General features: G+C 33.1%; 5 protein-coding genes and 1 long non-coding RNA gene across 7 annotated transcripts; 1 reads left to right on the forward strand and 5 right to left on the reverse strand.

Moving 5' to 3' along the window:
* Positions 1–4,147: 4,147 nt before the first annotated feature.
* LOC111830693 lies at positions 4,148–4,694 on the forward strand. Its single transcript, XR_002834017.1, has 2 exons — positions 4,148–4,311; positions 4,427–4,694. It is a non-coding gene; the product is annotated as an uncharacterized LOC111830693 (long non-coding RNA).
* Positions 4,695–5,888: 1,194 nt separating this feature from the next.
* LOC17885409 (E3 ubiquitin-protein ligase SPL1) lies at positions 5,889–7,669 on the reverse strand. Its single transcript, XM_023783146.1, has 11 exons — positions 7,593–7,669; positions 7,454–7,497; positions 7,255–7,367; positions 7,068–7,163; positions 6,860–6,979; positions 6,710–6,775; positions 6,511–6,623; positions 6,325–6,435; positions 6,205–6,248; positions 6,064–6,137; positions 5,889–5,954 (listed from the first exon to the last, which is right to left on the reverse strand). The coding sequence occupies exons 1-11, from the start codon at positions 7,667–7,669 to the stop codon at positions 5,889–5,891; spliced, it is 924 nt and encodes a 307-aa protein (XP_023638914.1).
* Positions 7,670–9,048: 1,379 nt separating this feature from the next.
* On the reverse strand, positions 9,049–11,606 carry LOC17885247 (LEAF RUST 10 DISEASE-RESISTANCE LOCUS RECEPTOR-LIKE PROTEIN KINASE-like 2.1). Its single transcript, XM_023783147.1, is given in 3 exon segments — positions 9,049–10,183; positions 10,920–11,177; positions 11,179–11,606. Coding segments are annotated over 3 exon segments (1,821 nt in total).
* Positions 11,607–12,646: 1,040 nt separating this feature from the next.
* On the reverse strand, positions 12,647–15,386 carry LOC17885701 (LEAF RUST 10 DISEASE-RESISTANCE LOCUS RECEPTOR-LIKE PROTEIN KINASE-like 2.3). 2 transcript variants are annotated; one of them, XM_023782867.1, is made up of 4 exons: positions 14,622–15,386; positions 14,018–14,041; positions 13,568–13,882; positions 12,647–13,477 (listed from the first exon to the last, which is right to left on the reverse strand). In XM_023782867.1, the coding sequence occupies exons 1-4, from the start codon at positions 15,382–15,384 to the stop codon at positions 12,687–12,689; spliced, it is 1,893 nt and encodes a 630-aa protein (XP_023638635.1). In that variant the 5' UTR covers positions 15,385–15,386; the 3' UTR covers positions 12,647–12,686. The 2 variants fall into 2 exon arrangements, with proteins under 2 accessions (XP_023638635.1, XP_006290703.1); XM_006290641.2 differs by having other exon boundaries at positions 12,647–13,882.
* Positions 15,387–16,424: 1,038 nt separating this feature from the next.
* Positions 16,425–20,059, reverse strand: LOC17884767 (LEAF RUST 10 DISEASE-RESISTANCE LOCUS RECEPTOR-LIKE PROTEIN KINASE-like 2.4). The gene is made up of 5 exons (XM_006290632.2): positions 19,906–20,059; positions 19,120–19,828; positions 18,018–18,085; positions 17,891–17,923; positions 16,425–17,798 (listed from the first exon to the last, which is right to left on the reverse strand). Exons 1-5 carry the CDS (start codon positions 19,967–19,969, stop codon positions 16,612–16,614), a joined length of 2,061 nt encoding a protein of 686 aa, XP_006290694.2. The 5' UTR covers positions 19,970–20,059; the 3' UTR covers positions 16,425–16,611.
* A 651-nt stretch (positions 20,060–20,710) lies between these two features.
* Positions 20,711–24,135, reverse strand: LOC17884758 (LEAF RUST 10 DISEASE-RESISTANCE LOCUS RECEPTOR-LIKE PROTEIN KINASE-like 2.2). The gene is made up of 7 exons (XM_023782836.1): positions 23,976–24,135; positions 23,757–23,882; positions 23,503–23,600; positions 22,696–23,404; positions 22,223–22,278; positions 22,102–22,134; positions 20,711–22,006 (listed from the first exon to the last, which is right to left on the reverse strand). Exons 3-7 carry the CDS (start codon positions 23,555–23,557, stop codon positions 20,805–20,807), a joined length of 2,055 nt encoding a protein of 684 aa, XP_023638604.1. The 5' UTR covers positions 23,558–23,600; positions 23,757–23,882; positions 23,976–24,135; the 3' UTR covers positions 20,711–20,804.
* Between the last annotated feature and the right edge of the window lie 27 nt (positions 24,136–24,162).

The raw sequence follows: 24,162 nt of genomic DNA on the forward strand, positions 1-24,162 counted from the left end.
CTTCCTTTAGACTGAATATTCCTACCAAAAATTTTCTGGCAAAAACTGTTCCGCCAAAAGTTTTTTAAATATTCTTGAACGGGTTACAAAGATTTTTAAAGGGTTTTAAATGGTTTATAAAAGATTTGTAATGGTTTTTAAAGATTTTTAGAAGCTTACAAAGGTTTTTGAATGAGTTTTAAAGGATTTACAATGGGGTTAAAAAGATATTAAAAGTTTATAACGATTTTAAAGGATTTACAAGGATTTTTAAAAGATTTTCAAAGGATTTTTAAAATTTTACAAGGATTTAAAAAGGGGTTTTTAAATGATTAACAAGTAATTTAAAGGTATTTAGAAGGATTTAGAAAAAAATAAAAGGATTCATAAGGATTTTTAAAGACATTTATAAAGATTTAAAATGGTTTTAAAAGATTTACAAGGGATTTTAAAGGTTATAGAATTTTACACGGTTTTTAAAGGGTTTACAAGAGATTTTAAAGGCATCAGGAAGGGCTTTAAAATGGTATTTTAAAGATTTTACAAGGGTTTAAAAGGGTTTTAGAAGTTTACAAAAATTTTTATTAAAGGATTTGCAAGAGGTTTTAAAAGATTTTGGAAGTCTATAGGGATTTTAAAGGGTTTACATATGTTTTAAAGGTATTACATGGTATCTTAAAGGATTTTATAAGGGTTTTAAAATATTTACAAGGATTTTTATGCAATAGCGGAAATCTTTTGGCAGGAAAATATTTGTCAAAAATTTTTGGCGGAAAAGTTTTTGTCCAAAAAATTTCCGAATATTTTTTTGTTGGAAGGAATATTTCTTTCTTCATCATGAGTTCTACTAAATGAGGGTAATTTAATCATTTTCTAAATAGAAGAGTGTATATTTGAAAATGGACACCAAGGAAGGGTATTTTCACAAAAGGGTAACCTAAAAGGACAAAAATAAAAATGGAAAAATGGTAGTTTTGCAAAAGGGTATATAAAAAGGTTATTAGAGAGAATTTTCTCTTATATAAAATTTTATAGTTTGGAATGGAATTCTGTATTTATGAAAAAAAATTAATAATAAATTAAAAATGTAATAAATAAATTCACATATATACAAATTAAATATATAAATTTAAATTTATGATTAATACCTCAATTGTTATATTTTAACATCCTATAAAATAAACAAAAAAATGAATATGATGCATACTCATAAATAGAAAAACCCTTGGTTATTTTCTGATGTTATGGAGTATATTATAAGATTATAGTTTAAGAAAATAACATAAATATATTTTTATAGAGATGAGGTCGAGGAGAAAATTCAAGTTTACAAAAAAGTAAAAGCATATTTCAACATATCTATTTATATGATATATGATAAATGATATATATATATATATATATAGTGATTATTAATTGATGATATTATATATTGGGACTATATTTTACACAGAGATTTAAAAAAACAATATTATCTTATTATCTTATCGAATTTGGTTATTTTTTATAATGGACCAACTTGGGACCGGTAAAATTTATTAAATACATTTTCATTCTTCCGGGTAATTTTTTTGTTATACTGAAGAATTATTTAGTGTTGAAATGCATTTTATATATGTTTATTTTGATTAATTACCAATTGAAAAGACTATTGCATTAATATAATTGGAATCTTTATTGTCTATACTTAATTATTTGAAAAATCAAAAAAATAGTTTGGCAACTTTATTAAATATGTACTAGAATCGAACCCGCGCTACAGCGCGGAGGAAAGTTATCGAGTTAAAAAAAAAGTTATCAGGCTATTATTAATATGTTATAATTTACTAAGTGATACAAATGTACCGTATTTTAAGATTTGTTTTTCTTTACAAATATATTATTTTTATATCATGATTTTGCTTTCGTAACTAAGTTTCTAATATGTTTGTATTAAATAGTATCCAAAAACATTAGCGAGTATGGTTAGTATGGTTAGTCCATAATGCTGTGTTAAATAAATAGAGTTGATTACGGTGAATCATACATATCTATAACGGATATATGTTTTGAATGACCAATCTGTAACTGATTGCATTCTTAAAAATATTAATGATTACTCCCTCTACTATATAATTGTGAATTTAACACAATTACATGTGATTTATATAGTTTGATACATAATATAATATATTTTTTATACTACTCGTATTATAAATTCGATTTAAGCAATATTTGAATAGTATATTTTGATAATAAGATTTTGTATGTACCATTGTTAAAAGTTGATTTAATTATGTTCTTTAAGACCCGTAAAAATGAACAATTTTGCATATAATCGTTTTGGTATTACAAAGTATTTAATTTTTAAACTTATATGGTGTGTATCATGTTATGACCCGTTGTTAAAATATTATGACATGTTTCTAATATTTTAAAGATTCTAAAATTTTTTTATATATGAATATTTTAAAAGTTTCAATATTAAAATATTTTAAACTTTAATACATTTAAAAATTATAATATTTTGAACTTTTGAAAATTTTATATGCTCAAATAAATAACTCTATTAATCCGAACAACACTTTTAAAATTGAAAGCCCGATAAGTTAAACTTCATGCTCATTCATAGTTAGAAGCATACTGGTCATGTTTGTAATGATTTAAAACCATTATCCAAAATATGTAATCGATGTGGTATGTCTTACACCTTTTTAAATCAATAAAGTGTAATGTAAAATGTTATGAAAAATAAAGTATAATATTTAACCAACCTGTTTTAGATATCCAAACTTTATTTTAATAAGATTTTCAGTTTATTTTAATAATATTTTAAGTTTATAATATCCAAACTTCATTCATAGTTAGAAGCATACTGGTCATATTTATAATGATTTAAAATCATTATCCAAAATATTTAACCGATGTGGTATGTCTCACACCTTTTTAAATTAATAAAGTATAATATATAATGTTATGAAAAATAAAGTATAATATTTAGCCAACCCGTTTTAGATATCCAAATTTTATTTTAATAAGATTTTAAGTTTATAATAAAATTTTCTTTGTCAGTTGAGTAATATATATTTGTTCTGAAAAATTCAAATTGCAACATATTAAAAAAAATATGAATTTCTATTCTATATTTATATTATATATTTTAATATAATAAATTAAGATAAAATCAATTAAATGTGAAAGGATAATAATAAATGCATTTAATTTATTATTTTAAATTAGTTATAGAAATGAATGAGGATATCTCTTTTACTATATATAGGGGATATAGCTATTAGAGTACGAAGAACTGGTTGAAAGTATGCTATAGAATGAATGAGGATATCTCTTATATATACGAATCAAGTATATGATATAAGTTATGTAAAATATTTAGCGAATAATAGAGGATATTCTCGTATAAAATTTTAATATTCTATAGAATCGAAGTGAATCAAGTTAACGCAAATATTACGGGTTAGATATAGATGGGTATTAAATATGTTTCTACAGTTGTAGGTGGAAATATGTTCAAACTCCCATTAATAGATTTTTTGTTTAATTATAATGTGAAAGAATCTTGGAGTCAATGACAAATCGGTTGATATTTCCAAAAATGAATATGATGTACGTGTTGATGACAAAAAAAAAAAAAAAGAATATGATGTACGTGCAAATAAGTATGGCGGGTCAAACATGTAGTCGAAGCCCATCAATTATCACAGCCCATTAACAAAAACAGGTCAGAACCGTGTCGTTGTTCCGATTAAATGTGAGGGATATCCATCCATCTGTGAATTTCGGGTTATTTTCCTGAGATTGACCCGACCCGGGTCGTATGAAATGTACAGTAATACCCTTAATGAATCGACAAAGCTTTGGAAGTTCCTTAGGTTTTTTGTAATTTTACTTAAAAATTTTTTTTGAAGAAAAAGTGTACTCCTCTTTTACTATATAGGGGATATATAGATTTGGTAATTAATTATTAATAAGAATAAGTAATATATGGAAATAAAATGTAGTACCAAATATAGTAGAATTAAATAAAGGAAACATAAAAAGCTAAAAATTAATGTGGTCTTGACTCAAGCACTAAAAGACTAACTTTAAATATATAGACTAACCTCATTACATAATATGGAAGATCTATATATATGTATATATGTATTTCTACATAAATGTTCTTATAGACAATTCATTCTTATTAAGTACTAAAATATTACAAAGAAAAAGCCACAGGTTGAAAAAGATTTATTTACTCTTCCACACAAACAAAAGAAATGAAAACTAAAATGTTTCTGAATCATCTATTACCACTGCTAATGATTGCTCTCTTCATTGTACCAATGATTTCTGGTAACACATTTATTTGATCAAAATTTGTTCTTCAATTATCTTTAAAGTTCTGTATTAAATTGCTCATTTCATGTTCTTATATACTAAATTTTTTATTTTATGTATGAAAAAACAGGTCAAGATAATAATCCCCGATGTGTGAAGAGATGTAAAAGCAAGTCCCATTGCAATAAAACATGCAAATCTATGGGGCATACAGGAGGCTATTGTCAAAAATACATAGTTGGTCTTCATATTGAAAATCTTTGTTGCTGTAATATTTTTGAGGCTCCCAATCCCAATTCCAGTCCAATCATTTCTGATTAATCTCTCATTTATATGTACTATCAATTAAAAATATAATATAAATAACATATATTCAAATTATATAATAATTAACATTACCAATCCTCTCATCAAATTATTTAGAAGACTTGTACACACAATAAACACCACAAGAGAGCATCAAAAGCAAAAGATTTAACATATTGACATTGAACAGGAGTTTTGCCCAATAAATTTGAGGTCCCTGGGCTGAAAAAAAAAAAAGAAAAATATTCCAGATCTTTTGGAAAATAATATTTAAACCATACATATAGTTGAAAAAAGAACAAAAAAATGAATGGACATTTTGTTGTACACATGTCTAGAGCTGGGGCTGATCACACACCATTTTGGGGAAATTTTGAAACTATTCTCGAAAATCGTTAATGTAAATTTGGATCTTTTGCGATAGTCTAAAGATCTTCGGTCCGAATAACGCTTTAGACGAGACCATATCACCTATTTTAGTTTCAGATCTGAAGAGATGTATGGTCTAGGTTATTAAAAAATAACAATAATAATTTGGATTGAATTTGATCATGTGTATAAATACCGCATCGGTGAAGGACTTGCGGTTTACATTTTTCGGATTAAAACTCGAGCTACTCCCTCCGTTTTATTTTAAGTGATGTTTAAAGTTCTTAAACAAAAACTAAAAAACATATAATTGACCTATTTTCCATATAAACATCATTAATTAAAATGAATTCAACTACAATAAGAAAATATTATGTAAAATATGATTTGTCAAAAACACACTTAAAATTAGATAAATAATTTTGACTAAAACATCACTTAAATTAAAACCAAAAGGGTATTATATACCATTAAATACTGTGTGTTTTTTTCTACCAAAAAAAAAATACTTTGTTTTTTTTTTACATATTAATCGTCCAAATAACTCGAGAATATCATTCAAAATAATAATCAGTTTCGATATGTACTTCACAAAAAGGTGATTAACAAACAGATGATTATGACAAAAAAAATAAACTACAAAAAGCAATTTGAATAATGAAATCAAAATAAAAGTCTTTCTATTGGGGTCATGATGCCATGAAACAAATGTTACCAATAAGTCCAAAAGTACTACGTTCGAATCTGTTTGGTTATAATCAAAGTCGACCACAAAGGCTTTACAGACAAGACTCAATGATTGTTTCTTGGTGTAATGGCTTCAGTAGATCGGAAGGATAAAGTCCAATGTCTTCAAAAGAGCAAGACCTTAGTTTCGTCTTCAAAGCCGGTAAATCCTTAAAACTTGTTCTATTGGTCTACGGCAAAGAGGACAGGTCTTTACGTGCAAGGAACATATTGAGCAGCAGCACATATGACCACACCTACAAGTGCAAACCAAACAAACAAAAATGTTCAAAATCTATGATGTCCGATTAGTGAGAGGGCTCCTGATGAGTTTTAAAAGAGAAACAGCGCGCGGTCGGACCTAACAAAAGCAGCATCATTCTTGTGCTCAAGGCAGATCACACAGAGATCAAGTAAATCACCATCTTGAGCTTCCAATCCTGATGAAAGATTTTGTAAGCAGAACAACTCCAAGTGTTACTGAAAATTCTAATGGATATTATATACCTCTAGTTACTAGTTTGGCTCTCTTAACAGCTGCATCAGCAACTCTGCAACAAAAAGCTCGATACTTAAAATATCGAATGACCATTTATTTGAAAGTTTATGACTTAATATCCGACGTACCTTTTCCGTAGCAATCGTCTCCTCCTTCTCTCTAGCATATAGTCAACCACAGGCTTTAAAATAAGAACCACACCAACAACAGTAAAACCAATGGAGGCATATTTGAGCTTCCTGCCAAAAAGATGTTTTTTGAGCCTCAGAATTTTCGAGGAAGAGGATAGAGTCATCCTGTGAAGAAAAACAAACCTTGACCATTTTCCGAATGAAGAGATGAGCTCATCGAAAGGTAAAGATGAGACAAAGAAAGGTACTTCCTTGGATTCTTGAATCGTGAAACCCCCGATACTGTCCTTAACAGCCTTTTAACATGGTAAGTAATAAACACAAAATGAGATGTAAAACGTATAATTTTGATGTAAAAATAAGATTATGATGAAAGGTATACCTCACCAATAATAGTAACCGATGTACCAATTGGGAGGACGCGCTCAGTGCGTAGAACTCCAAGCATCTAGGATGTGCCACACAACAATAACATTGACCAAAACAGAAAACGTAAGCAATTCAAAGAAAACTGCATTGTAAAAAGAAAGACCTCGAGGCCTCTGTGGCATTCGGATGACGGCTCTGATTCTTGAAATACTTTACTTCCGACCTTCAATTCGAAGCATCTTACTTTGTTAGCTTCCACATTAACACGACCTGTCCCATCGTCCTATCACATACACAGATCATATTGTAAATATAAAAGACTTGGAAGAGTACATTCCAATAATTTCAAAACTGAAATCCAACAGTTTTACCAGGTACCACGGGACTTCCTTAGTGATTGGAACCATCCAGTTACAATCTGGAACCCATGAAAACATCCAATTACGTTTCAAGAATAGTTGTTGTGCCTGAAGAACACATACATACAAAAAAAAAAACTTCAATCACTAATAAGAGATTATTTCTCTCTAAATAAGAAAAATCCAAATCCATACGTACCGTTTCCTCGATAAAAACACAGAGCATGTCACTATGCTTACACTTAAGAGGTGTCTCGGATCCAACGATTCCTGATACTGCGACGACCTTGCTCTCTAATGGTACCAATTGCTCTAAAAGAAACCAAACATGTCAAAACACTTAAACCCTAAACCCATCAAACTAAAAGCTAAATTGTATAAAGGAAGAAAATATATACCCAAATCCTTGATGTGGCGAACCCTAGTGACTGACTTAACAAAACTGTAGCAAGGAAAAAGATTAATATTCAAATACAATAAGATACGAAAGGCACAAAGAGAAGAGATAGCAAAAGAGTAAAAAAAAAAAACCCTAACCTGGCTGGTATCTTACTGAGATAATCAAGAAAGCTGCCGCTTAAGCAACATGCCAATCCACCTAACTGTATCATCATCTTCTTCCACTGACTCCTTCACGAGCCAACAAGGGGAAAGCCGACTTGCGTGAATAAATATATCTGACCTCTCAATTTCTTTTTCTTTTCTCGAAAACTTGGTAAAACCTGCTTGGATATGTATAGAGAACTTTAGAGAAATATCCCTTTTGGTATACTTTTTTTCAAAAATATCTCTTTAATCTATTTATTTTTAAAAATACTATTGTTTAAATATGAAAAATATAAAGTTTTATATGGTTTTTAATGTAATTCTAAATAATAACTACGAGATTCGATCCAAATAATTTATAAAGTTTTAAATCGTTTTAACAAAATTTAAAAGATTTTTAATAGGTTTTTAAAAGGGTTTAAAAGGTTTTTAAATGTTTTTTTAAAGGTTTTTATACAGAATTTATGAAATATTTATATAATTTTACACACATATAAAGCTAATTATGTATATATTTATAAGCTTAAACATATCTTTGGATAAATTTTCAACATTTTTAATGGTTTTTTTTATCAAGTTTGAAAAATGTATTTTTTAAAAAGTGGTATTTGAAAAGAGGTATTTTTGAAATGCTCACATAAATATATTGGATGTATTTTGCAATTTTTACAAAAAATAAACCCAAATAAAATCAAACATCTTTCATTTAATTCCAGCATAATTAAGGGACAAGTCCACCAAAAAGACGTTCCTCCACCTTATTTATTTAGTCACCATGTTCCATGGATAATGGATTTAGGATTAAGCTTTGAACTCTACTACTACTCTCAGAACTTATAACTCTACTATTATCATCATCAAGCTCTGTTTTCTTTATATCCACCCCATTTAGTTATTTAATGAACTAGAGTCATAGTCACCCACTCACCTGTAACTTTATGAGCCCTTCTTTTCATCATATATTCATATTCCACATACTTACACACCTGCATCCATTGGAAATGCCTGATTTTAGAAAACCATGATTGTGGAACACTATGCAACTAGTATTAGCTTCTTTTCTTGCAGCACACGACACAATACTTTATACCGACTTTAGTATGTAAAATTCGGAGGAATGTTGTTTACAAAAGTGACAGAATGTGGTATGGTACGAACTTTTCTTGCCAAATTAGTTGTTTTAACATTTTACGAGGAATAAGAGATGAAGAAAAAGATGAAAGTTCTTCCTTATCAATTTTAATTTCTTCGATATAAGTAGAAATGGCTTGGCAACTCGGTTGAAAAAGACAGCATCTTCACTAGATCTGAGCAGTCGGTAAAAAAAGCTACATACAAAATATACTTTTTGAAACATTTTTTATTTTAAACATACAACTTTTTATTAATCTTACTTCTCTTGCATGGTTACACCAAGTATATGATGGTGGAGTCTTAAAATAAGTTTTCAACTTGTGGATCATATCAATACATCAGTGTAGTTTGAATTCTCTTCTGAGAGCGAAGAAGATTGAGGTAGAGGCTCTACAGAAAGATGTAAAGAAGGCTTAGGAGGGACTTCAAGAACATCCAAACTTCCTTCCACCATCTCAACAACTCGGTTCATTGGTGGGCGATTTAATGGACATGGTTGTATACACCAGAGTCCCACCAAGGCCATCTTCCTTGCAATCTCTTTCTCCTCTCTAGTTATATCATCACCAAATTTCCATGTATGCTCACCGTTTTCCAGATTTTCATAGATCCAATCTGGAAAGTAAGCTGAACTAGAGTTAGAAGCTGTGGATTCCACTGTTTCTTTGTTCCTTGCTCCGATCATCTCGAGGACTAACATTCCATAGCTGTAAACATCTGACTTGTGAGAGACTCTTCCATACATCCCTGAAAACACTTCAGGTGCAATGTAACCTATTGTTCCTCTTGCGTCTAGCAAGGACAATATACTTTCTCTTTTCTCGCAGAGCTTAGCAAGGCCAAAGTCCGAGACTTTAGGGCATAGTTTTTCATCTAATAGTATATTTTGAGGTTTGATGTCAAAATGCACAATCCTTGTTTTGCAGCCATGGTGTAAGTATTCAAGTCCCCGAGCAACACCTAGCGCGATTCTGTATAGTGTACTCACATCTAGATTTAGTGACTTCTCTATAGAAATGAACTGATCCAGAGATCTATTCTCTAGAAACTCATACACAATTGCTCTTTTTGACCCTTCATAGCAAAAACCAAGCAAAGATACAATGTTCACATGAGAGGTTTGGCTCATGCTTGCGACTTCGTTGATGAAGTCTTCACCATTACCCTTAAAATCTTTCAAGATTTTCACCGCAACCTTACGACCATCATAAAGGTTTCCCCCGTAGACAGTTCCAAAACCTCCTTTCCCAACAATGTGTGAAAATGATTTTGTAATTTTCCTCACCTCTGTATAACTGTACTGTTTGAGTTGTATTAAGGCCATTAGGCTATGGTCTTTTGGTCTTGGATGATGTGAAGTTACTCTCTTTTGGATAATGAAACAGAGAAATCCGGTAAGAAGAGTAGCACCCAATAATACACAAGCGAGTCCGATGCCTAGAGATAAGAGCTTTGTTAGATGTTATTATTTCTTAGGTATGTTTTATTGAAACTAGTTTCCATGGAAGGAAAAGAATAGTCACCTACCTATTTTTGCTTTTTTGGGGAGACCTGCATGAAAATACCATGAGAAAAATGTCAGTTCAAATTTAAGACATAACTTAGAATCGTGCCTGAAAAGGTCATGAAAAAGGATTGTAAATCATATTCATGTTAGCTAAAACTAGTTTCAGTACAGGTTATGCATATTAGGGATAAAAATATCTCACAACTAAGCTGGACAAGGATCTTGACTAGTATATAAGATATATGGGTTTCTCCACTAATTGTCAATTGTTTTAAGTTGGAAGCTCACAATCTAATTTGGTACCAAAGTCCGATTCATGCGTTTTCCAGCCGGATCAACTATCGGTTTTACCTAAATTTTGGTCCATCGATCTTAGCTCGAAAAGACTGAGATCCATCATCTCGAGAGCATAGTAAAGAGAGAAGAAAGCAAGACTTATTAGAAAGAAGACAATAGATAAGAGAACTACAATTTACTTAATTCCCTAAAGGTACGTAGGCAGCAAGGATGAATCCTAGTCCAGTTCAAACAATACCACACATCCAAAGCTGAACAAGGATCCAACTAATATATAAGATATATATATATGGCTCTTTTGGAAGTGCCTTAGCAAATAAGTTTCAGACTAAACTAAAAAAAACGGAACAAAAGAAATATGACCTTTTGGTCCCTCTCCACGACCACAAGTATGCTCATTTCTACAATAGCAAACGAACTCTCTCGACTGGTGATTATATCCACAAGAACCCTTTGATTCTAAGCAACGAGAGCAACCACTGTTGAATGCAACCTCGAAACCCTTATCAAGAGCCTTCTTTATCGTCTCCAGACTCTGGTTTATCTCTGCTGTTTTCAAGGCAGATCGAGAAACGGCGACATCAACGGTCTTTTTGCAGGATGACGTAAACTCATACGAATTAGATGAGAGCAGGCCAACACTGAAGCTGAGTAATGTAATCACCGGGATGACCAGAGCAGTTGTAGAAAAAAGTTAGCAGTTCAGTGTCTTTATAAAACGGAAGCACGTTTGTGTTGATAAGTGCGGTCTCAAGATGTTGAGGACAGAGGTTATTGAGATAATCTTTTCTGGCAAGTGTTATGATACGAGACTCATAGTTCATCTCAAGGATTTGGAACTTAACTGAAGATATACTAAACTCTTCGAAATCTCCGCTGCAGGTGACCTCGAAATCCGGGTGACCGCACTCTTCTCTATCAGCTGTCCAAAAGGGATAATAGAGTTCTGTCTGATTGCCGCATTTAAAAAAAGTACTGCAGTGTAAGTAACGCTCATCAACTGACAAAACACAAGAGGGGATCACAAAGAGCAACCATATTGTTAGAGACATAGACAAATTGATCATGGTGGTCTCCTCTGTTTTTTTCTTTTTTCTTTTGGGAAATTTAAGAACTATGAAGATGATGAAGAGAACAATAAAGATAGAAATCTTACTAAACATAAACGTCTTATACACGGCGATCAATAGTGAGAAGACTTAGTCATATTTTGAGACTTGAGGATTAAAGAAGGAAATATGGTTTTAGTAAATAATTCAACGGAGAAGAAAGAAAGAGAGAATACATTAAACAAGTTCAAGAGTTTTGAATAGTCATTAAGCTCGGTTGCTTCGAGTGCAAGAAAGGGTATATAACATTAATATGCATGACCAATATTACTAAACTAAACCCTAACAAGTAACAAGGCATGAAAATTTATTACTTTTTAAGTATAATATGCTTAGTGAAATTGATACAATTAGTAAAACTGTAAGCATAAAATTTACTATAGAAATGAAGTCAAGAAACACAAAAAGTCCTTTGTTTCACACTTTGTGAAAACAATGTGACTTTGGACAAGTTTCCACAGACCCTACAGATGATTCCTCGACAAGGAGTGTTTGAATGCACTGGAGCCAATTAAATGGAAAGATATAAGATTTATTTTACTTGGAAATTTTAACACATCAAGAGCCAAACTAAATCTAAGCTCTGTTTTTGTTAAGAACAGAGTTATTTTATTTTTAACCAATAAATATTTGGATTGAAATTTAGGAAACATAGAATCTTGAAAGGTAAATCTTACATTATGATTTTAACTCTTTGTGTTTCTGTCTGATAAATAAACTCAATGTATGTCCAAAGTTTTTTTAAAAAAGGAGACTTGGAGATGTTGAAGGACCAAGTCATGAGTGAGAGCGACAAATACAATATATCTTTATTAGATGCAGTGGAGAGAGTCTTGTTTAACTCACAAATCCATGATTTTGAATGAGTTCATTTAAAGAGATACTTGTAAGTCTTAACACATCAAGAACTAGACGACTCTTGATATATCCAACAAGAAAGATATAACCTCTATTATTTGTAGAGATTAATTAGTTTAATTTGGATTTGAATTGAGCTTAGAAAACATAGAAACATTTCAGGTTTAAGAATTTTAATTTTCAGATAGAAGAAATACACTTTGAAACATATGAATTCTCTGGCATGGTTAATACCTCAGAGTATTTTGAATTATTTTCTGAGAGTGAAGATGATTCTGGAAGAGGCTGTGGAAAAAGATGTAATGAAGGCTTAGGAGGGACTTCAAGAGCATCCACACTTCCTTCCATCATCCCGACAACTTGGTTCATCGGTGGACGATTTAATGGACATGGCTGAATACACCAAAGACCTACCAAGGTCATCTTCTTTGCAATCTCTTTCTCCTCTCTAGATATATCTTCACCGAATTTCCATGTATGATCTTCGTTCTCAAGATCCTTGTAGATCCAATCTGGAAAGTAAGCTGAACTTGGGTTGGAAGCATCGGTTTCTTTTGGTACTTTGTTCTTTGCTCCGATCATCTCGAGGACCAACATTCCATAGCTATAAACATCAGACTTGTGAGAGACTCTACCGTACATTCCTGAAAACACCTCAGGTGCGATGTAACCTATTGTTCCTCTTGCGTCTAGCAAAGACATCATGCTTTCTCTTCTCTCGCAGAGTTTAGCAAGGCCAAAGTCAGAGACTTTGGGGCAGAGGTTTTCATCTAACAGTACATTTTGTGGTTTGATATCAAAATGCACAATCCTTGTTTTGCATCCATGATGTAAGTACTCAAGTCCTTTAGCAACACCCAGCGCGATCCTATATAGTGTACCCACATCAAGATTCAATGACTCCTTGCAAGATATGAACTTATCTAGAGACCCATTCTCTAGAAACTCATACACAATTGCTCTTTTGGACCCTTCATAGCAAAAACCAAGCAAAGAAACAATGTTAACATGAGATGTTTGACTCATGCTTGCGACTTCGTTCATGAAGTCTTCACCGTTACCCTTAAAATCTTTCAAGATTTTCACAGCAACCTTACGGCCATCGTAGAGGTTTCCTCCATAGACAGTTCCAAATCCTCCTTTCCCAACCGTGTTTGAAAATGATTTTGTAATTTTCTTCACTTCTTCATAACTATACTGTTTTATTTCTACTATACCGTGAAGCGACACGTCCATAGTTTCTGTGTTTGACATTGTATTTGAGAACCCTTTTCTGGTGTACTGAGCTGCCAATTTATTTCTTTTCCGAATGATGAAACAGAACATACATCCTATGAAAAGACTGGCACCCAAGAATCCGCTAGCAAATCCAATGCCTAAAGACGAACAAAAAGACAAGACCTCCGTAAGATTATGGTGTCACTAAGGTATGTTACTAAAATTATTCTTTTTTGAAAAAAAATGTTACTAAAATTATTAGTATCCCTTGAAATATAAAAGGAGTCATATACCAATTTTCGCTCTTTTGAGGAGACCTGCATGAGGAAAAAAATGTCAGTTGAATATTCAAGACATAACTTTAAGGGCTGGTATTGGTTTGTGACTTATATAGAGTTTTAATGACTTTAAATGTAATGTAGAATCTATTGTTATTCAATCAAGATTTTATTAAACTCTTTTAAAGTTTGGTTTTACTATTTATTGATTTGTAAAAAATCATTCTATGTTTGGTTAAATTTTTATAAATATGGGATTATTAGATTCATACTTTTATAAAGTCATTAAAAGTTTTATGTTATTCTATTAAAACAAAAGAAAGATTGACGAAGAAAGGGAAGATCTGTTTTTTTTTTTTCATTTGTTTTTATTAAATGCTCTGCTAAGCTATCCACAATATATTTATTTTCTTAAGAAGGGGGAGGGGGGTGTATTCAAATTTCAAACCATGATTTTAGAGGATTTTGGAAATTTTTTAAAATCCACTGTTATTCAACTTGTAATTTACAAATTTCTTCCTAAATCTTATGTTATTGAAAATGGACATTTATAAAATCAATTAAAATCACTCACAATCTCTTCTTAAGACAAATGCTGAGAGAGTTCGGTAATACTTACCAGTCGAACCAGATGGAATCATTGGAATGCATTTGGTGTCTGATGACAAGTTTGTCTTGCAGCAAACTGGAGTGGAATCATCGTAGGAGCAGAATCCACCAGTGGATTTACAGTCTTGACACTTCTCATGAATCCTCAGCTTCACCTCAAATCCTTCTTTAAGAACACTTTCCAACTTGGATACATTCAAATGTTTCTCCTCAGGAACATAACTCATGGGAACAGTGATGTTGAGACTCCCACCACAGTCATTGTAATAGTCATCTTTCTGATGCATCAAGCCAACACCCATATGTGGACATGAGAAATTCAAAGGATAATGAGTAGGAGGGTTGCATAGGTAGTGAGCAAAGAGGGTCTTGTATTCCGGCAAAAGCTCAAAGAGTTCAGGAGTCAATGATTCGCTACTGAATGTAAGCTCGCAAAATGGACCTAAAAAGTCTTGCCTTGCTAATTTAAGAGTACCAGTTGTGGTGTTTACTTGGAGAACCTGGTACATCAGGTCTGAGATGACTAGGAAAGTAAAATTTGTTGTATCGTCGTCGCAGCGAAGCCCCAAAGATGGATGACCACAAGGTTGGAGCCGAGCACCTCCCCAGAAAGGGAAACCGGCTGTGAGATTCCCACACTGAAACAGAGTATCACATAACCTAACCTCTGGTTTACTTAAAGCCCAAGGTAGTTGGTTAAAAGATGTCAAGAAAAAGAGCAAGACCAGACAAGAGTTGGGTTTAGAGAATCTGAAGAGTAATAGAGAGAACATGGTTGATCTGTGAATAGTTTGGCTTCGGCTGAGCAAGATAAGGGATTAAACAGTAACCGTGGAAAAAAAGAAGCAAAAGGAGCAAGTCAAGCGTGAAAACGACATATACAAAAGATTATGTCTATGTCTATTTCTATGTCTATGTCTCATTGACTTTAGAAGTCTTTGCTCTTCACTTAGTTTTTAATTAATTTTGGCACTTACTAGTTATGGAGAATCTTGTTAACGTATAAGAAAAACTTGAGAAATTCGCAGATCCATTATTTGGATATTTCATGTGAAGCGATTATTTTCTAGCTTCGGTTTACAAAGCCTATAGAACATATTATTTTGGATATAGAGGACACGAATCAATTCACACATATCAGAAATTTATACATCGAAAGGTTTTAGACTTTTAACATACAAAATCTTTTCTTAAATAAATTTATATCTTGCATGGTTACTATTTATTTTCTCACAAAGTAGAGCAAGACCAAAATCCGAGACTTTTGAGCAAAGATTGTATATCTAGGCACTACATTTTGAGGTGTGATGTCAAAATGCATAACATTTTGATTATCTTCAGTGTATTCCAACCGCTTATCGGAAGAGAAACTTTTGGTTTACATCTTCAATAAACCAAATGTTTACGTAGGTACACTTTTGATAAACAAAAATAAACAACAAGAACATATACAAAAAACTTGGGGAGTTAACTCAGCACATGTCTTTATTTCATTAACTCTAAAAGACTTTTCTTACTAGTCCTTGTGGTCTCTAACACGGCCATCAACAACATAATGAGGAGACTTGGTAATTTTTGAGGCTTGTTTAGCTGTTAAAACTACATATTTTGAGACTTGAGGACTAAGACTATGCATGAATCTATAATCCTATGGCACATATTACCCGTTAAACATCATGTATGCGATACTAGGTCCAAGATTTATACTATCCGAATTATGGCTATCCAAAAACCACCACGGCACCATCCCATACTCTTTTTTTCTTTTTTTTTTGTTACTTTGGGTAAAAGAATTTGTTACTTGAACAATAAATTTACTAAAAAAATTTGAAACCATATCTAGTTGTATATAAGATTTTTATCTAGAAGCAAATATGTTTCTTGATATCTTGGCTATTGAGAAATATATATATAACACCTTGGTTCTAGCTCTGTCTTTAGAAGAATACCTCAAGATATGGCACAATTTTTAAGACATCCCCTCTCTTATTGACTTTAGTTTAGGAGGACCCTGATCTATGTTGAGTCTCTTCAAATTGTTGAACCACTTCTTTGGAAAAGTGTAACGTATCTTCACTGGCTGAAGGAGTGACTCTTTCAAACTGAGTTAGGTTAGAGAAGATTGAAGTCTCATTATCTTCCAGAGTTTCTCGAGCTGTTGCTGCGGGTAAATAAAAGAGAGGTTTAGGTGGAACTTCCAGAGCCTCTAGACTCCCCTCTAACATTTCAATGACTTTTATCATTGGTGGACGGTCAAATGGATTCATCTGAATACACCATAGACCAACCAATACCAATTTCTTCGCAATTTTCTCTTCTTCTTCGGTTATTTGATCTCCGAAAATCCTCAAAATCTCTCCTTGCTCAAAATCTTTATAGATCCAATCTGGAAAGTACACTGAACTATTATTGGATTGAGCATTATTAAGCTTTTCTATATTCCTAGCTCCAATCATCTCAAGAACCACCATCCCATAACTATACACATCTGACTTATGCGAAGCTCCTCCAAAATTCTTAGAAAATACTTCAGGGGCAATGTATCCTGCTGTTCCTCTAGCATCTAGCATTGAGACTATACTTTCTTCCTTATTTTTGCATAGTTTAGCAAGACCAAAATCTGAAATCTTAGGGCAAAGATAATCATCCATAAGTATGTTTTGCGGCTTTATGTCGAAATGTACAATCCTCGTGACACAACGATTGTGCAAATACTCTAGCCCGCGAGAGACACCTACCGCAATCTTATATACTCTTTCCCAATCCATCTTGGTTGACATATTTTTAGAAATATACTTGTCGAGGGATCCATTCGGCATGAACTCGTAGACTATAGCTCTCTTGTTCCTTTCATAACAGAATCCAAGGAGAGAAACAATATTGACATGAGATGTTCTACTCATGCTAGCTACTTCATTGATGAACTCTTCTCCATTCCCTTCTGTTTCTTTTAAGATCTTCACCGCAACAACCTGACCACTATCAGGTAGCTTTCCTTTGTAGACAATTCCAAATCCTCCTTTTCCAAGAACATGCGCAAATGAGTTTGTCATTTTCTTGACTCTTTTGTAACTATAACGTTTCAACATTACAACTGCTTCAACGTTCTTGTCATTCCACTCACTCTTTCTTTTCACTATTATCACGACTATGATAATGATCATCACTGTTAAAGCTGCTGAGACTCCTGGAATAATTTAGATAAATAAGAAGATTATAAATCTTGGTGTTTGTTTTATACAAAGAGTACTATAATATTGTTTGAGCTAGATATGTTACCAAGTATGAGTTTCAACTTCCATGATGATTTTTCTGCAAGAAAATTCATAAAAGAAGTCTTGTTTAGCAAAAGAAAAAAAAAAAACATTAGATATGTAAAGGTAAATGTTTTTTAACAAAAACTTACGTTTTGTTCCTTCATTAGTTTCCTTGGGAGGTTGAGACTGTGAGGGAGATTCAACCGTTGAGGTTGAGCTATCCAACAAGTGACATTATTATATATCAGTTTATATGAAGAAAAAAAAAGTAGCACTATTTTTAAAAAATTGGTAGTGCTAATCAGAAATTTGGGGTTTGCCTACCATCTAAGGACTGATGAATTTATGATTTTTTTTTCTATTTTTCCTATCTTTTACAACTCTCTTTGTCCCATTTTTCAAGTTTTAAAGGCGAAAATAGAAAACTTAAGAAACCATAACTATTTTATTATTTCTACATGTAAAATGTATTGTTTAACATTTGTTTAAAAAAATGTTAGCCAATAGAAAAATATTGCAGAATACTACTGGTCATAACATATACTAATTAAATAAACATAAATTATGCATATAAATATGAGAAAATCTAATGATATGGAACCAAAAAAAAACAAAAAACTTAAATATCCTATGATTTGGGACATAGAGAGTATTATATGTTTTATATTTTCATTTATTTTCATTTAAATGTCCTTTTCTAATAAAAGTTGTTTTTATAATATACGACATAGAAATAATGGGCTGCCTAATTAACATTAAAATCCATTATTTTATTTAGGTTTTCAACAAATTTGACCAAAGTGGAAAAATGTAATTTTTAGTTGACAACTTAACTAGGCTAGATGGACAGTTTAGACACATAAACAACTAATATTGTTTTTCTTTTGTATAATGGATTATTAGAATATTGGATTACTAAACATGGTGTAAATATTGGTTCAACTAATAAGCCTAATAAATATTGGATTCGATTTTACCAACAACAAAAAAACCATTTATAAGATTGGATTGGATTGAGTTATCTATATTGACATCTTATAATCATCAAACCAATTTAATATTTATTATCGATCCAAAATAAACGGTCCATTTCAACTACTCAACATTCAAGAAAATATCTCTAGAAAGAATGGTCAAAACTAAAGCCGTGTATGATCCAATATCTCTAGAACATTTGGGACAAACAACCCTACGTGACCACGTCTTTGACGAAATAGAAAGCGACTAGCGAGGAGACGTATGGGAACTTACTTGGTGATGTTCGGAGTTATCGGAGGACAAAAAGTGATGACATAGTTAGGAGAGTTTGAGCATCTGAACGTGGTGGTTGCATCGTCGTCATAAGCATAGCTATAAGCAAGTGGACACTCGTTCTTGAAATTCTTGGCGTAAAGCGACGGTGGACATTTCTTAGGCGTCGAGTACTCTCCCGTGCAGCAGAACTCGGGCGTTTTGAATTTCTGACAAGCATTCATGCAAGCAATTGGCTCTTCCTGGCCGGACCTTCCCATGACCTGAAGCTCCGTCGGACAAGTCTTGGTCAGGTTAACTACACAACCTATGCTGCTACACAATGTCTGGCCACTCTGCGTCTGTGGAACCACCACTAACGGAAGGTTGTAACCGTCCACAAGACTTACGTCATAGAAGTCCTGACCGTTCGCCACATTAAGGCCAAACTCAGCTAGAGTCGTTGGAGGCGCTGCGCCTCCAGAGCACTCGATTTTGCCCGAGCCGCAGTCTCCGGTAGCACATGAGAAATTACCTGTTGAGCTGGTGGAGCAAAGAGACCTACCCCAAAAACGACCAGTCCATGAAGACGGCGTACTGATGACACGCGACTCTCCTTTATTAAGTTGGAACCCGGTGGTGGAGTTCAGAACAGTAGTCCCGGTGGTTAGAACTCCAGGCCAGACAGTGTAATCACATTTGTTCTCTATAGTAAAGTTTCTTGACGTTACTACTCCTGCCAATAAAACAATTAACAAACTAAGAAAAAATTATCTAAAAATATAAGTTGTCTAGAACAATGGAAACTGTCCGTAGTTGAGACGAATAAAAGTGAAACAAGGAGGAACATTAGTGACAACTCTTTAACCATTAGCTCGAAGAAGAAGGCATACGAAAATAAAATATGAAAGGACTCTACCAAAAGGGTGATTATAAAAGTAAGAAAGAGAAGAATAGTAAATGTTGACCACCTTTTGTTTGTGACTCTTCTATATCGATTAAGAAGTAAATAGGAAGTTTCTCAAGGTTAAAATGTACCTAACCAATATTATAATAATTTGTCTTTTTCAAACGAATAAAATTGCATTACAAGCATCTCAGCCAAACTAAATAGTGTGTCCACAAGGGAAAAAAAAAATAAGACAAAAGACCTTAAATCATTTGGACAGAACAACAAGAGATCACGAACTCGAAGGAGTATCTCTTAGCCAATCATTTGGTCATCGTGTGGATATGATCTAACTATAAACTGGAAAAAAACTTAACAAAAATACATCGTATTTTGGAAGTTAATATACAGTATTTAACAAATAGATTAGGTATCCTTAAATAGTCTTTTCAATTATTTTCAACTTTTGTTTTTTTTTCAATTTAAGCTACACTAGTTGTAAAAAAGTTATTTTTTCTTTGAATATACTTTCACATTAAATTTTTAAAAAATAATATATATATATATATATATATATATATATATATATATATATATATATATATTTATTAGTCAAAATTTTAATTTGTTCGGTGAAGGGTTTAATAAAAGCTACATTTTTTTTGGATTGTAATTAAAGAATTTTGTAACTAATTAAACATCTTGAAAATTGGCGCAAAAACTCTTATATAGAAGTTGAAAGATTAACGTTGATATCATTGCTTTGTTTTGGGGAATTTAAATTAACGTTGCTCACTTCCAAGCTTCTTGAACAGTTTTAAGAAATCGATCTATGTTGACTCTCTTCAACAGTTTGTACAAAAACTTCTTTGGAAATGTGTGAAGCATCTTCACTAGATAAGCGAGTACCTCTTTTAAAATGACTTGAGCTGAAGAAGGCTGAAGTCTCATTACTATCTTCAAGAGCTTCTCGAACTGTTACCTCGGGTGAAAGCAAGAAAGGATTAGGTGGAACTTGGAGAGCTTCTAGATTGCCCTCTAACATTTCAATGACTTTGATCATTGGTGGACGGTCAGATGGATTCATCTGGATACACCATAGAGCAACCAATACCAATTTCTTTGCAATTTGCTCTTCTTCTTCAGTTACACTATCTCCAAAAGTCCTTGAGATATCTCCCCTCTCAAAATCTTTATAGACCCAATCTGGAAAGTACTTTGAACTATTGTTGGATCCAGAATATTCAACCCTTTCTATATTCTTTGCCCCAATCATCTCAAGAACAACCATCCCATAACTATAAACATCTGACTTATGCGAAACAGCTCCATAATTCTTGGAAAACATTTCAGGAGGAATGTATCCATAGGTCCCTCTCATGTGTAGCATTGATATGATGCTCTCATTGTTTTTGCAAAGTTTAGCAAGACCGAAATCTGAAATCTTAGGGCATAGATTTTCGTCCATTAGTATGTTCTGCGGCTTTATGTCGAAATGCACTATCCTCGTAACACAACGATTGTGCAAATACTCTAGGCCGCGAGAGATACCTACCGCAATGTCATATAATCTTTCCCAATCCATCTTGGTTGACATGTTCTTAGAAATAAACTTGTCGAGGGATCCATTCGGCATGAACTCGTAGATTATAGCTCTATTGTTCCTTTCATAACAGAATCCAAGGAGAGAAACAATATTGACATGAGATGTTCTACTCATGCTAGCTACTTCATTGATGAATTCTTCTCCATTCCCCTCTGTTTCCTTCAAGATTTTCACTGCAACATCCCTACCGCTATCGGGTAACTTTCCTTTGTAGACAGTTCCAAATCCTCCTTTACCAAGAACATGCGCAAATGAGTTTGTCATCTTCTTGATTCTTGTATAACTATATCGTTTCAACATTACAACTGCTTCAACATTCTGGTCATTCCAATCACTCTCTTTCTCATTCTTTGTTCTCAATATAATTACGACGAGGATTATGATCATGATGGCTAGAGCTCCTGATGAGACTCCTGGAATAATATTATCAAGAAGTATAAAAATCCAGCTGTTTTTTTGTGTGTACGAAGGTATAATAAGATGGATAGAGGGAGACATGGCATGGTACCAAGTATGAGTTTTAACTTCCATGATGATTTTTCTACAAAAAGATTTAACCAAGAAGTCTTGTTAAGCAAAAAAATGCATAATATATAATCATATGAAAAAAGTAATTATAATAAACTTACGTTTTGTTCCTCCATTAGTTTCCTTGAAGGGTTGAGAAGCTGAGCTTATGTTGTTGCTATCCAACAAGTGACAGAATTGTATACATATCAGTTTATAATACCAATGTTTTAGGCTCTAAACATACCAATAGTACTAATCAAACATTAATGTTTTGCCTAATATCTAGACCATTTAAATGAATAGGCTTTGTTAACTGAACAATGATTATTAACAAAATTTACCAACGCTCAAACATTGGACCACATACTAAACATTGTGGGGGAGTATGTATGGCATCAACAAATTACGTATTTGACACAACAATAAACACCACACAAAATTGGCATTGTAGTTATAAATTCAAAACCATTTCAACTATCAACAATTACAGAAATATCACTATTATAAATGGTGAAGACTAAGCTATGTGATGTCTAACGGCCCTGCTATAGTCTTTGAAAAAATCAAAAGTGACCACAAGAAGGAAATTTACTTGGTGAGGTCTGGAGTAATCGGCGGGCAAAAAGTGATGATGTAGTTAGGTGAGTTGGAGCATTTGAAGGTGCTTGTTGTATCGTCATAAGCATAGCTATAAGCCAGTGGACACTCGTTCTTGAAATTCTTAGAGTAAAGTGACGGTTGGCATTTATCAGGTGTGCCATACTCACCCGAGCAGCAGAATTCCGGCAACCCAAATTTCTCGCAAGCGTTCATGCAAGCAATGGGTTGTACCTTGTCGTGGCTTCCCATCACCCTAAGCTCGGATGGACATGTCTTGTTCAGGTTGACTACGCAACCAGCGATCCGGCATGCCCTGCCACTCCCTGGACGCTGTGGGACCACAACCAAAGGAAGGTTGTAACCGTCTACCACGCTTATGTCGTAGAAGTCTTGACTGTTTGAACCGTTTAATGTAAACTCGGCTAGTGTAGTTGGAGGAATTGCTCCGGCTCCAAAGCATTCGATTTTACCCGAGCCGCAGTCTCCCGTGGCACATGAGAAATTCCCTGCTGAGCTGGTGGAGCAGAGTGACCTACCCCAAAAGCGACCTGCCCATGACGATGGCACATTGACAACACGCGACTCCCCTTTCTTGAGAGCAAAGCCGGTGGTGGAGATCTGAACGGTACTGGAGGTTAGAACTCCCGGCCAAACAGTGTAATCACATTTGTTCTCTATAGTAAAGTTTCTAGACATTACTCCTACAATTTTAAAAAAAAATACAACAATGAAGAATGCATCATCAAATAAATAGTGACTTAACCAAAAATGTTATCTAGAATAATGGAAACGGCCGTACCAGAGACGAATAAACTTGAAACAAGGAGGAACATCAATGGCAACCTTTCAACCATTGTGGCTCAAAGAAGAAGTTATATGACTACTCCGTGGCTTCAGCTAATACATATACATATTTTCCATTGCAAGTCAATGAAACAAAGATACATATAAAACATATTTGTATCCAATGCAGTCAAAACATATTTGGTGGTCAGGACATTACATCGTTGTCTCAATAATGCTTTAAAGAATGTTATCTCATGTTTGGTTTACCTTCTTAATGACTCAATCAGCGTCTCTGTTTTGACCAATGACTCCAATATAGAAGTTGACTCAACTTTCCGACCATATATATCGATGGTCGTCGGAATTTGCTATGTTTTCTTGTAGTTATATAACCTACAATTCAAAGTTTATATATATAAAAAAAAAACTATGAGATTTGAAGCTACATGCTATTGAAGAGAAATAATTAGATTAGATTAGACTCACTCTAAGAAATGACCAAAGCCAGAGATCCACAGTCAACGAGCTGAATTAGTCGAGTTGAATCCGTTAATCACAGTGAGCCTTCAACGATTAGAGTGACTCAAAGATAAGCTTAATTAACCAATTAGTGGCTTTAATTGATCTCAGATCGGCTCTCTAATACTATTAATCAGAGTTTGACGAAACTTAT

Source organism: Capsella rubella, unplaced genomic scaffold (assembly GCF_000375325.1).
Source record: "Capsella rubella cultivar Monte Gargano unplaced genomic scaffold, Caprub1_0 scaffold_5, whole genome shotgun sequence".
Taxonomy (NCBI): Eukaryota; Viridiplantae; Streptophyta; class Magnoliopsida; order Brassicales; family Brassicaceae; genus Capsella; species Capsella rubella.

Bases quoted from the DNA above. Each gene is read 5' to 3' on its own strand.
- LOC17885409 (XM_023783146.1), bottom strand. From the start codon at position 7,669: ATGATGATACAGTTAGGTGGATTGGCATGTTGCTTAAGCGGCAGCTTT. The intron at 6,436-6,510 runs GTTTGTTTTTCT...TCTTTTTGGCAG, and splicing joins TCATTCGGAAAATGGTCAAG to GAAGCTCAAATATGCCTCCA. The intron at 5,955-6,063 runs GTTAGGTCCGAC...TTGCACTTGTAG, and splicing joins ACAAGAATGATGCTGCTTTT to GTGTGGTCATATGTGCTGCT.
- LOC17885701 (XM_006290641.2), bottom strand. From the start codon at position 15,384: ATGTTCTCTCTATTACTCTTCAGATTCTCTAAACCCAACTCTTGTCTG. The intron at 14,042-14,621 runs GTAAGTATTACC...TTCCTCATGCAG, and splicing joins GATTCCATCTGGTTCGACTG to GTCTCCTCAAAAGAGCGAAA. The intron at 13,883-14,017 runs GTATATGACTCC...GTTCGTCTTTAG, and splicing joins CCTCAAAAGAGCGAAAATTG to GCATTGGATTTGCTAGCGGA.
- LOC17884767 (XM_006290632.2), bottom strand. From the start codon at position 19,969: ATGGTTAAAGAGTTGTCACTAATGTTCCTCCTTGTTTCACTTTTATTC. The intron at 18,086-19,119 runs GTAAGTTCCCAT...CTTGTTGGATAG, and splicing joins ATAACTCCGAACATCACCAA to CTCAACCTCAACGGTTGAAT. The intron at 17,924-18,017 runs GTAAGTTTTTGT...ATTTTCTTGCAG, and splicing joins AACTAATGAAGGAACAAAAC to AAAAATCATCATGGAAGTTG.
- LOC17884758 (XM_023782836.1), bottom strand. From the start codon at position 23,557: ATGGTTGAAAGGTTGCCATTGATGTTCCTCCTTGTTTCAAGTTTATTC. The intron at 23,405-23,502 runs GTACGGCCGTTT...TTAAAATTGTAG, and splicing joins TTCAAGTTTATTCGTCTCTG to GAGTAATGTCTAGAAACTTT. The intron at 22,135-22,222 runs GTAAGTTTATTA...ATCTTTTTGTAG, and splicing joins AACTAATGGAGGAACAAAAC to AAAAATCATCATGGAAGTTA.